Source organism: Conger conger, chromosome 9, assembly GCF_963514075.1.
Source record: "Conger conger chromosome 9, fConCon1.1, whole genome shotgun sequence".
Taxonomy (NCBI): Eukaryota; Metazoa; Chordata; class Actinopteri; order Anguilliformes; family Congridae; genus Conger; species Conger conger.
The window spans coordinates 42,203,391-42,215,021 of record NC_083768.1 but is presented as its reverse complement, the minus strand read 5'-3'; the positions used below and the strand labels follow the sequence as shown (position 1 = coordinate 42,215,021).

The window sequence follows — 11,631 nt, the reverse complement described above, 5'->3', positions numbered from 1 at the left end:
TTCCTGTTTTGTGAATGTTTCTTTCCTTGCTCCCTCTCCAAGTGTGATTTTTTAAATTTATTTGTCTTTAAATCTTTCTCCTCTCTTCTTCTGACAGCTCCTGAATGAACCAGCACAGTTATCCTGTGTTTACCCTTTTCTGAACTGTCTCTCTTTCTCTTTGTAAGTCTTTCTTCAGTTCCTGAGCAAATTTCCTTAACACCGGTTCTAATTAACACTTTAGTTTTCACAGTATCAGACAGCTAAATCTTTTTTATTCATTATCTGCTTGCTACTGGTCAGCAGCAGATGTATTCTAATGGATGTGCATGAATCTAACCTCGTGAATGATGTCGGGTCACTGATTTCGTTAAAGCGATGGATGGGGATGTATGGGCGACATGGCTCAGGCAGTAAGCGCAGTCGTCTCATTGGCTCAGACAGTAAGAGCAGTCGTCTCATTGGCTCAAGCAGTAAGAGCAGTCGTCTCATTGGCTCAGGCAGTAAGAGCAGTCGTCTCATTGGCTCAGACAGTAAGAGCAGTCGTCTCATTGGCTCAGGCAGTAAGAGCAGTCGTCTGGCAGTTAGAGGGTTGCCGGTTCGATCCCCCGCCCGGGCTGTGTCGAAGTGTCCCTGAGCAAGACACCTAACCCCCAAATGCTCCTGACGAGCTGGTCGGCGCCTTGCATGGCAGCCAATTGCCGTCGGTGTGTGAGTGTGTGTGTATGAATGGGTGAATGAGAAGCATCAATTGTACAGCGCTTTGGATAAAGGCGCTATATAAATGCCAACCATTTACCATTTACCATGTGAACGATGTCAGGTCATTGATTTAGTTAAAGCGATGGATGTGAATGATGTCAGGTCACTGATTTAAAGCGATGCGTTTGTGCCATACCCTGGAAAGCCCTTTCCTCTGAATAACTCAATAGATCACACTCCACTGCCCCGCCTTGAGAAGATTGCATTGGTCCCACGGTTTAGCTGCTCATGGGGGCTGCAAAACTGACCCTGGGGAGCTACAGGCTCTGCTGCCAAAAATCAGCGTGCTGAGACACGGAAAACCCGGGGCAGTGAGTTAACAGAGCGATCAGCTGCTTTAGCTGATACATTAAGCGGCAATGAAAATCTACGCAGCCTGCAGCTCTCTAGGACCGTGTCATCGGACTCTGAATCTCTTCACCGAAACAAGGTTTTCAGTGTCGGAAATGGCAATACCATCAGCCTGACTATGGGTGTTTTTTTCCACAGCACCGATTGAATGGGCGCTGGTACAGGATTCTGGCCTAGCGTTAACAATGGGGCGATTATTACCCTCCTAAATGTTTCCGTCCGCGACTGGGTAAGGCTGAAGATCAGTGACACAAGTGCGAGGGAAATCTGGAGTCTGGTGCCAAATGGCCAGAAGGAATAAGGAATTATTGCTCTAGGGTTAAAGTATCCATGTGTCACTGTCGTAAAAGCCATTGTGGATCTGCTGGGGGGGATGTGCTGTCCTGCCCTGCACAGTGTGTGTGCAGTTAGCTTTTCAGATACGGCTTCTGTACAACACTGTGTACAGGACATTCTGTCTGTCAGTGTCACTAGCTGTGAACTAGGGCGGCCTGTAGCGTAGTGGTTAAGGTACATGACTGGGACACACAAGGTCAGTGGGTCTAATTCCGGTCTAGCCACAATAAGATCCGCACAGCCGTTGGGCCCTTGAGCAAGGCCCTTAACCCTGCATTGCTCCGGTGGATTGTCTCCTGCTTAGTCTAATCAACTGTACGTCGCTCTGGATAAGAGCGTCTGCCGAATGCCAATAATGTAATGTAATGTAATGGACTCTTGCCAGTCGACGCTGGACTTGCCAGAAGTTGTGCCAGGCGTCAGATAAGGTTACATCAATACATTTACATTTACATTTTACATTTTAGTCATTTGGCAGACGCTTTTAATCCAAAGCGACTTACAGGTGCATAGGTTAATATCAATACCATCATATAACAAGATATTATAAGTGCAATTAAAGCACTGCTGCTATTGACCTTTCACGGTGTAAGATCAGAAATGAATGGAATGTGTGGTTAGAGTGTTCTTAAAAACTCCAATTGAAAATTCTAATGCTGATGTGACATCACTGTCTCAATCACTGCTGGTAATTTAAAGCAATGGAGTTCTAGAACACTGACATAGACATTTGAAGAAGAAAACATAAAAAAAACAAACAGGTTACAAATAGTACTAATAATTTGTATTAGTAATAGTTATGTTTGTCGGTGCTCCCGAATCACGTGCGTAGACCCCCCCTCCCTCTCTGTGACAGCTGTCGAAGGCTCATCCTCCGTGTCCCGCGGGGGTAACTGGGGTCTTTACGGTGAATGGGGGTGACCCTTCACAGCCCCTCTCTGTGTGGGGGCACACAGGCAGATCTGTATGACCGGCCCTGGTCCCCCACAGCTCCATTGTTCCCCCCCCCCCCCCCCGCACACTGAACCTGCGGTCCCAGGGCAGGGTGGCACTGGGCTGGCATTGTACCACTGAGGGTCCCTGTCTCCGGCGCTAACCCGCTACACGCTAGCAGCTCTCCATCCTCTCCATACCGCCACGCCCAATCTTAAAGCAGGACTGCACCAGGAAATGCTGGGCTCTCTCCGCTATGCCGCTACACACGGTCTTAGTGCGGGACTCGAGCAGGCAGCGCTGGGCAGGCTCTCCCAATAGCGGGGAGAGCACCAGCCGTGGGGACGATGTGTTTTTCAGGCACCCGCAGTAGTGAGAGTAAGCGTGTGTGAGTTAGCGGTGTAAGTTTGGATGCAAGTTAGCGTGTGAGTTCACTCATGTTAGTTAGCACGTGAGGTAGTGTGTAAGTTAGCATTTGAGTTAGCTTGTGTTAGCGGTGGGAGTTAGCATTTGAGTTAGTGTGTAAGTTAGCTGTGTGAGCTAATGGTATGAGTTAGCAGTGTAAGTTAGTGAGTTAGCATGTGAGCTAGCAGTATGAGATAGCATCAGAGTTAGTGGCTTGAGTAAGCAGTACGAGTTAGCGGTGTAAGATGGAGGTGTGAATTAGCAGAATTAGCAGTTATTCTCACTCTCCCTCTCTCTATCTTTCTCTCTCTCTCTCTCTCTCTCTCAGTGTGAGTCTGGAGGATCTGGACCCAGAGGAGATGGAGAAGCTGTTGGGCGGGGCTCTGGGGCCCCACAGGGGGCAGGACCCCCGTAGGGTCCCCATCGTCCAGTACAGCCAGGAGCCGGGGTCCCTGCAGTCCCTCACTGAGGAGGAGGCGGGGCCAGAGCCACTGCACTACTCAGTACTGGAGGTGAGGCCTGTCACGGTGCTGTGCTGTGATTGGACCACCTGGGTGTCAGTCAACCTGTTACTGTAGAGAGAGTCACAGACACATGCACATAAAGACACATGCACACACAGGACAAATGTTTGTGTGTATGTGTGTTTATGTGTGCCTGTTTGTGTGTGTATGTGCATGTGTGTATGCATCTGTGCGAGCGTGTGTGTGTGTGTGTGTGTGTGTTTATAGTGTGAAAGGGCAGTGTGCACAGGATGAAAGGCTGCAGTGTGTTCAGTATAATGGAGCACAGTATGAATAGGGCTGTGTGTGTCTCTCTCTCTCTCTCTCTCACACACACACACACACACACACACACACACACTCTCTCTCTCTCTCTCTCTCACACACACACACACACACACTCTCTCTCACACACACACACACACACACACACACACTCTCTCTCTCTCTCTCTCTCTCTCTCTCTCTCTCAGGGCCAGTCCTCTCAGCTGCAGGGCTGCAGTGCCTCTGCTCCGTCTCTGTGCCACGACCTGGAGCCTCGAACACGCTCCCATTCTGCCCTGCCCGCACCTCGCCCCCGATCTCACTGCTACGGTGAGACCGCCGGACGCCTGCACTGTCTCTGCCTCTGTCTCTGCCTCTGTCTCTGCCTCTGCCTCTGCCTCTGTCTCTGCCTCTGTCTCTGTCTCTGTCTCTGCCTCTGCCTCTGTCTCTGTCTCTGTCTCTGTCTCTCTGTCTCTGCCTCTGCCTCTGCCTCTGTCTCTGTCTCTGCCTCTGCCTCTGCCTCTGTCTCTGCCTCTGCCTCTCTGTCTCTCTCTTTCAGTCTCTCTGTCTCTCTCTCTCTCTTTCTGTCTCTCTGTCTCTGTCTCTCTCTCTGTCTCTCTCTCTGTCTCTGCCTCTGCCTCTCTGTCTCTCTCTTTCAGTCTCTCTGTCTCTCTCTCTCTCTTTCTGTCTCTCTGTCTCTGTCTCTCTGTCTCTCTGTCTTTCTGTCTCTCTGCCTCTGTCTCTCTGTCTCTGTCTCTGTCTCTGCCTCACACCACCTCTGCCTCTCTGTCTCTGCCTCATGCCATCACTTAAAATGTTATTCCTTAGTATGCTCTGTCAGTCTGTCTTATCACTTAAAGCTTTGTATTCCTTAGTGTGCACTATCTGTCTGACTGTCTGTGTCTCCCTCTCTCTCTTCCGCTTAAAACATTTTTCTTTAGTGTGCGCTGTCTGTCTGTGATTTCCCTCTGCATGTGTGCCTGTCTGTGTGTGTGTGTGTGTGTGTGTGTGTGTGTGTGTTTCACGCAGTAAAGCACTGTACCTCACCGTGTACTTGTGGGGACTGTGTTGCTTCATATCCTGCTGTCTCTCCCCCTCTCTCTCTCTCTCTCTCTCTCATCATCAGCTCTCCTCTCTGTTTGCTTGTCTGCCCTTATATCCGTCTGTGCATGTAAATCAGTGTCAACCCAGTGTATAAATATCAGACTGTCTGTCTGTCACTCTTTACCTGTCAGCACAGTATATTTGTAAAATGCAGCGTGTAGTATCCCATTTCAGCAGTTTGTTTAGTTTTTTGTTTGGTCAGTGCTGAAGCCCTGTGCTTCTCTGTGTGTCAGAGCCCAGTCACATGACCGACTGTATGACAGACACGCTCTTTCACTTCTCCTCTCCCGAACCTCCGCGGTACTTCCCGTATGCGCGCTGTGACCGAGCCGCGGTGTTCAGTCAGAGAACCGCGCGGTCGAACCGTGTTCGACGGCAATGTCAGAGGAACGCGCGGTAGAACCGTGTTTAACGCCCGACGTGTCCGTGTTTCAGAAACCTCGCTCTACAGCCGGGTCGGAGGGTCCACGCACAGGTGAGTCCGCTCGTCCGCACGCGCTCAGTGCGCGCGGTGGTCATGTGATCGGCGTGTTTAATCTGGGGTGCTCGTAATTGCCTGTCCCTTTACTGTCAGCCGTCCTCTTCTGTGTACATAGAAATACCCTGAAATTAAAGCACACAGTCGCAACTTTAACCTGATGTTCATTGGGTTTTTTTAATCTAGTTTGTTCTACAGAGCCAAAACAATGAAAATTTGACTGTCCCAATACAATGTCCCTAAGACTGTGCTTAACTATGTTTATGTAATGCACTGATATGTGTATAATTAATATAACACTGGGATTTTTCCATTTGTTATCTCCAATTTCACTCTACACCCCTCTTTTAATTCTGCATTCATACCGTTCTACTCTTTCTTTCTCATGTCTCATCCCCTTATCTTTTTCTGTTTTTTTCTCCTTTCCAACCCTCTCTGCTCCATCTATCTCCTTTCTCCTCCTCTCCCCTCTCCTCCTCTCTCTCTCTCTCCTCTCCCCTCTCCTCCTCTCTCTCTCTCCTCCCCTGTCCTCTGCTCCCCCTCTCCCCTCTCCTCCTCTCCTCTCTCCTCTCCCCTCTCTCCTCCTCTCTCCTCCTGTCCTCTCTCCTCTCCCTCTCCTCCCCTGTCCTCTCTCCTCTCTCTCTCTCCTCTCCTCTCCTCCTCTCCCCTGTCCTCCTCTCTCTCCTCCTCTCTCCTCCTGTCCTCTCTCCTCTCCCTCTCCTCCCCTGTCCTCCTCTCTCTCTCTCTCTCCCTCTCCTCTCCCCTGTCCTCCCCTCCCTCTCCTCCCCTGTCCTCCTGTCCTCTCTCCCCTCCCTCTCCTCCCCTCTCCTCCCCTCTCCCTCTCTCCCTCTCCCTCTCCTCCTCCTCTCCTCTCTCCTCCTCTTCCTCAGTGTGGATGTGGAGGACGAGGAGGAAGGAGAGAGGGAGAGTAGCAGCACGTTAGAGCGCACCCTCAGCTTCCTGCGCAAGATGGCCGGCAACCGCAAGGTGAGCTTCATGGCAACCGTGACCGTGAAACCGCCGGAGAGGCAGAGAGAGATACGCACGCTCATGTTCAATAACACGGCCAAATTTATGCCTATTTTATACTGTTAATGGGTTTTCTATGTGTTTCTTCACTGACTGCACTGCAAAAAAAGTCTTACCAAGTATTTTAGTGTTTAGTTAGTAAAGAAAATATTTGCTCGTTTTAAGTTACTGTTCGCTCGAAATTTGTGACATTTTCTTACTTATTGGTGAATCTTGAAATGAGTCGAGCTGTATCTCCTCATTGACAATATTTTGCAAAAAACTAATAGATATAAGATCTGAATATAAGACGTTTCAGTATAATATAAGAATAAAATACTTTTATGTTGAGACTGTGTTGGTTTTTGCAGTGTGTTTCACCCTGGTGGTGAGGAGCAGGCCGTAGGCTGTGTTGGCTGAACTGTTTGAGCTGTTTCTAGTCCGTTGGACTGAGGTTGTCAGTATATGTACAGTTGGGCAGTGTCCACTAGGAGGCACTGCAGTCCTGACTGGGGAACCATGGTTACCTAATTCAGGGGTGCACAACAAGGTCTGATCCTTTTCAGGATTTTTGTTAAATGAATTCACGCTTAATTCAAACAATCATATCTTGAACTGACATTTGAGTAAATGCCAACTACAGTTGCGGGCTGCAAATGTATCGCAAAGATTTTTTATACAGGAGTGACCCAGCGTAGATTACAGAGCTGTTACAAAACTAAACTTCGGTAATTGTTTTGCAAGAAACGACGCGCAGACAGGTCCTCCAGGACCGGAGTTGCGTGTCCCTGGACTACACTTCCCAGGGTCCCTTGGGTGAATGTTGCCTCTGCTTGCCAGAAAGCAACAGGTTAGCAGCTGTTAGCAGAAGACCTAACAGAGTCTGAAAGGTGGTGCAGGTCTTCTGCTCTTGTCTGTTTAATCTGCTGCAGTAGATCATCAAAATATCCATGATTAAAACACATATGCATCCTTGTGGTTACTGTTAGGGTTAGTTTGGATTCGTTTAGGGTTCACGGGTTAGGGTTAAGGTTAGTGCTAGGGGTTAGGTCTTTCCATAAACAACAATAATGAGCACATGTGCATTTTAATATAGATGCCTACAGTTGAGTGCTCTGTGTGGTTTATAAATCAGAATTTTACAGAGATCCACACCCACTGTGGGGCGATAGTGGGCCCTCGAAGTCAGCATCTGAACGGTGCGTTTCATAACCCCTTTTTACCATTTCACTCATGGATTTTTGGACAATCACGTGGGCCGCAGCGGTGTGTGAAAGATTACGCGAGTGAATATATCACGGCAGTCCGTACCCCGGAGAGCTCTGTGCCTGGGCGCGGGTGGTACAACCATGATGTAAGAGCAAAGTGCATTTTTTTTAAAAAGCGCAGAGAAGTTGTTTTTAAAAAAAAATGCCATTGGAAGTGAATATTCTCAGATAAGTGCTGCCGTGTTCGCCGTGTCGGGGGATTGCGATGCGGTGATGTCATCCAGGAGCTTGCGTGACCCGGGGGGGGGAAGCGTTCGCCGATCGCTCCGTGGTGTTCAAACGGGGTCGTTTCATCTTCGGGGACAGTGTTGAGCGTCCCTTCCTCTCCGGTGCGATGCTTTGTGATGCGTGCGCCGACACATCCGTGTATTCTGAGCCACTTCCTGTGTGGATAAGCGCTTCCTGTGCCTTTACCGTGCCGTTAGTGCGATAAACCGTAGCACTCGCAGTTCTGCCGCTTTCAGATGCAGGACCAAAAGTTAGAGACTCTCGACTTGAAAAGAGTCTTCGGAAATGAGTTGTTTTTCCAGCTACTTGTAGTTCATAGCAGTGTCCAGCAGAGGGTGCTGCTCTTTTGACTCTTCTCCTCCCGGTCACGCCAAGGTGGGCAGTGAGTGCATCTCTGTTTCTAGTTTCCATGCCAACCTCTGGCCTTAATTACTTAATTAGCCCTCACATTTACGCCGTCTGACGTTTTAGCTACATTTCGCGATAAGCGCAGGAGTGACAGCCAAACACTGTTATCGTGGGCCTGTATGAAACATTTTACTGAGATCTAATCTACAAAAGACCAGTGATGGAGTAGACGGCCAATTAGCTCGTTTCGCCAGGGTAATTGGTGGAAACAAAAACCTGCATACACTGCGGGCATTGCCCCCCCCCTGCAGTCATGGATGCTGAAAAAGTGGACTGTTTCACGGCTGTTGATAAACTGCAGGTGATATTAGTTTGTGTATTACTCTGGGGTAAAACAACAGTGCTGTACTTTCAATGCCGTCTATAAGGGTAATTGAGAGTAAGTGACTATGACAGTAATGCCCAGTGACAGTCAGACACCATTCAACTGTCACGCGTGAGAGAGGCGGAGTCCATTTTGTGCCAGAGCGGAGGCCATTTTGGATCGTTCGAGCCGGAGGCCTGCTGGGTTATCAGATGTAGAAGGCAGTGGGAATGACGTGTGTAACGCTGGGTTTATTTGTGCTTGAGAGTGGAGCCCTTGTCTGGGCCTCTGTAATGAGGTGTGCAATGGGCTGGCTTATCTCCAGAGCCTATCAGCAGCCCCCCCCCCCCCCCCGGGGATGGTCGCCGTGACGTCAGGGTTTGTTTATGAAGTGACATCATCCCAGTCAGCCGATCGCCAGGGATGAGGAGATTACAGATTTAGGAACATAGGGGCTATTTCTGGTGTGTTACTGCGTCTGTACTGTGTATCTGTCTGTGTGTGTGTGTGTGTGTGTGTGTCTGTGTCCATATGGCATAGTTGCGACACGGCTCAGGCGGTAAGAGCAGTCGTCTGGCCAGTCGGAGGGTTGCCGGTTCGATCCCCCGCCCGGGCTGTGTCGAAGTGTCCCTGAGCAAGACGCCCGACCCCTAAACGCTCCTGACGAGCTGGTCGGCGCCTTGCATGGCAGCCGATCGCCGTCGGTGTGTGAGTGTGAGTGTGTGTATGAATGGGTGAATGAGAAGCGTCAATTGTACAGCGCTTTGGATAAAGGCGCTATATACATGCCAGCCTTTTACCATATACCAGTTGGCAACTTTCAGGGCTGTCTTAGCGTGAGATTAAATACTCCCCTCCGAAATAAATCACATTTTTACTGTGAGATGCATCGCCTTATATGTAAGAGATCACAGTGAGACGGAACCTGGAAATCGTGAGATTGTGTGAAATCGTGATAATGGAGGCGGTGACTGGCTTTGTCATGTCTGTGCAGTCGTGATAATGGAGGCGGTGACTGGCTTTGTCATGTCTGTGCAGTCGTGATAATGGAGGCGGTGACTGGCTTTGTCATGTCTGTGCAGTCGTGATAATGGAGGCGGTGACTGGCTTTGATACGAACCCTCCATTATCATGACTGCACATACATTTCAACACGGAGGTGAGGACTGGCTTTGTAATGCATGGGAATGTGTATGCATGTGTGCACGGGTTTGTTTGTCTGGTATGTGAGTGTGTGTGTGTGTATGTGTGAGTGTGTGTGTGTGTGTGTGTGTATGTGTGAGTATGCATATATCTGTGTCTGTGGGTGTGTGTGTGTGCATGTGTGTGGGTATGTGTGCGCATGCTTATGTGTTTTTGTGGCTGGTATGTCAGTGTGTGTGTGTGTGTGTGTGTGTACGTGTGTGCATGTGTGTGGGTATGTGTGCGCATGCTTATGTGTTTTTGTGGCTGGTATGTCAGTGTGTGTGTGTGCGTGTGTGCGTGTGTGCGTGCGTGCGTGTGAGTGTGTGCATGTGTGTATGAGTGTGTGCATGCGTGTGTGTGTGTGTGAGTGTGTGCATGAGTGTGTGTGTGTGTGTGTGTGTGTGTGTGTGTGTGAGTGTGTGTGTGTGAGTGTGTGCATGAGTGTGTGTGTGTGTGTGTGTGTGTGTGTGTGTGTGCGATTGGAGTTTGTGGGGGCGGCCTCTTCACGCATGACTGGATAGAAGAAAAAAAGCCAAAAAAAGAAGAACTTTCAGGGCTCTCATTATGCAGTCGGGTGCACCTAGCAATTATCTACATCTGTCCTGACACTTAGACCAGCAGCCCACATGCACACAGTCCTAACGCGCTCACCAGGTTCAAACCTGCAGTTTTCCACCAGTTATTCTTGCAGTTTTCCACCAGTTATTCCTGCCGGTTTCCACTAGTTATTCCTGCAGTTTTCTACCAGTTATTCCTGCAGTTTTCCACCAGTTATTCCTGCAGGTTTTCCTTCTTTGTTGCTTTGGCTGCTTGGCTCTGTGAGTTCTGTTGGCGTCCATGTTACACAATTACAGTGAAATCTGAATGGAAATGCAGTGCATGATGGGAGATTCCGCTATGAAGGTGATACGGGAGGTCAAAGGTGATGTTGGATGCCGTGCTCAAACTTGTCGGAAGATGTGGGCGGTGTGTGTGTGTGCGTGTGTGTGTGTGTGGGTGAGAGGGTGTGTTGTGTGAAAGGGCATCGTGGCCATCTGTTTATTTTAAACCTGAAATTGCTCTGAATCCGGTTACCAAGGCAACCGGTGTGTGTGTGACTGTTGGAGAAACGTTGGAGTCAGGAATGAGTGTTCTTTGTAGTTTGCTGCAGTAGTGTATGTTTGTGGGGGTTCATTTTTGTGAGTTTAATGTTTTTGTGTTACTAGTATCACCTGTCAGACTGACCCTATGCGTGCGTACGTGCATGCGTGTATGTTTGCCTATTTCTGTGTGTGTATATCTGTGTGTGTATTTGTGTGTGTGTGTGTGTGCCCCTCCATCTCTGTAACGACTGTCTCCAGTAAACATGCGGTGGCAGAAGTTTGAAGTTTGGGCTGAGTACCCCCTCCCCCTCCCCCCCCTACCCTTCTCCATTCTTCCCTCCCTGTTCCTCCATCTGTGTTTCCCTCTTTCTTTCTCTCTCTCTCTCTCTCTGTCAGGCTATTACTGGGGTGGATGGCGGTATTGCATCAGCAGGAACTGCCCCTCTTCCCCCCCCCCTCTCCCCCTCCTCTTCCCCCCCCTCTCCCCCGCCTCCTTCCCCCCCTCTCCGGCCCACTCAGACGGCCCCGGGGCTGGGGTCTGTAGCGGTCGGGGCGGCCGGCCGGAGGGCTGGAGGGTTTCTCTCTGCTTGTGGGGACTCTGGCAGGATGAGCCGAGACAGCCGGGGAAGGGAAGATCAGCTGGGCGCATTTCTTCCACGCGCAGCACTCCTCTTTCTTCTCCTCCTGCTCTCTCTCCGTTCCTAGCCCTCCTTAAATCTTTCTGCCCTGGTCTGTATACCGCTCTCCCCCCCCACCCTCTCTCTCTCGCTCTCTGACTTTCTCTCTCTCTCCTTATCCTGTTTCTTCATCTCTTTTGCCTCTGTTTTCTCATCTCTGTCAATCTGAACCCTCGTTTATCTCTCTCCCTTCCTTTCCTAGTCCGTCCCTCCGTCTGTTTGCTTTTCTTTCACTCTGCTGGTGTTTGCACTTTCTCTTCTGTTCATTCTTTCTCCCTCTCTTGGTATTCATACATTTTTGTCTCCCTCTGGATATGCCATTTATCTTCCACACTCTCTTTCTCCATCCCTATCTT

The 11,631-nt window shown here is 49.6% G+C and overlaps 1 protein-coding gene across 1 annotated transcript in view; it reads left to right on the top strand.

Moving 5' to 3' along the window:
- Positions 1 to 4,994: 4,994 nt before the first annotated feature.
- arhgef1a (Rho guanine nucleotide exchange factor (GEF) 1a) overlaps positions 4,995 to 11,631 on the top strand; it is a 69,707-nt gene continuing 63,070 nt past the window's right edge. Inside the window, exons 1-2 of the mRNA XM_061255562.1 lie at positions 4,995 to 5,112; positions 6,006 to 6,102. Of these exons, the coding sequence (XP_061111546.1) occupies positions 6,085 to 6,102 (18 nt within the window). The 5' untranslated portion in view covers positions 4,995 to 5,112; positions 6,006 to 6,084. The remainder of the gene's footprint in view (positions 5,113 to 6,005; positions 6,103 to 11,631) is intronic.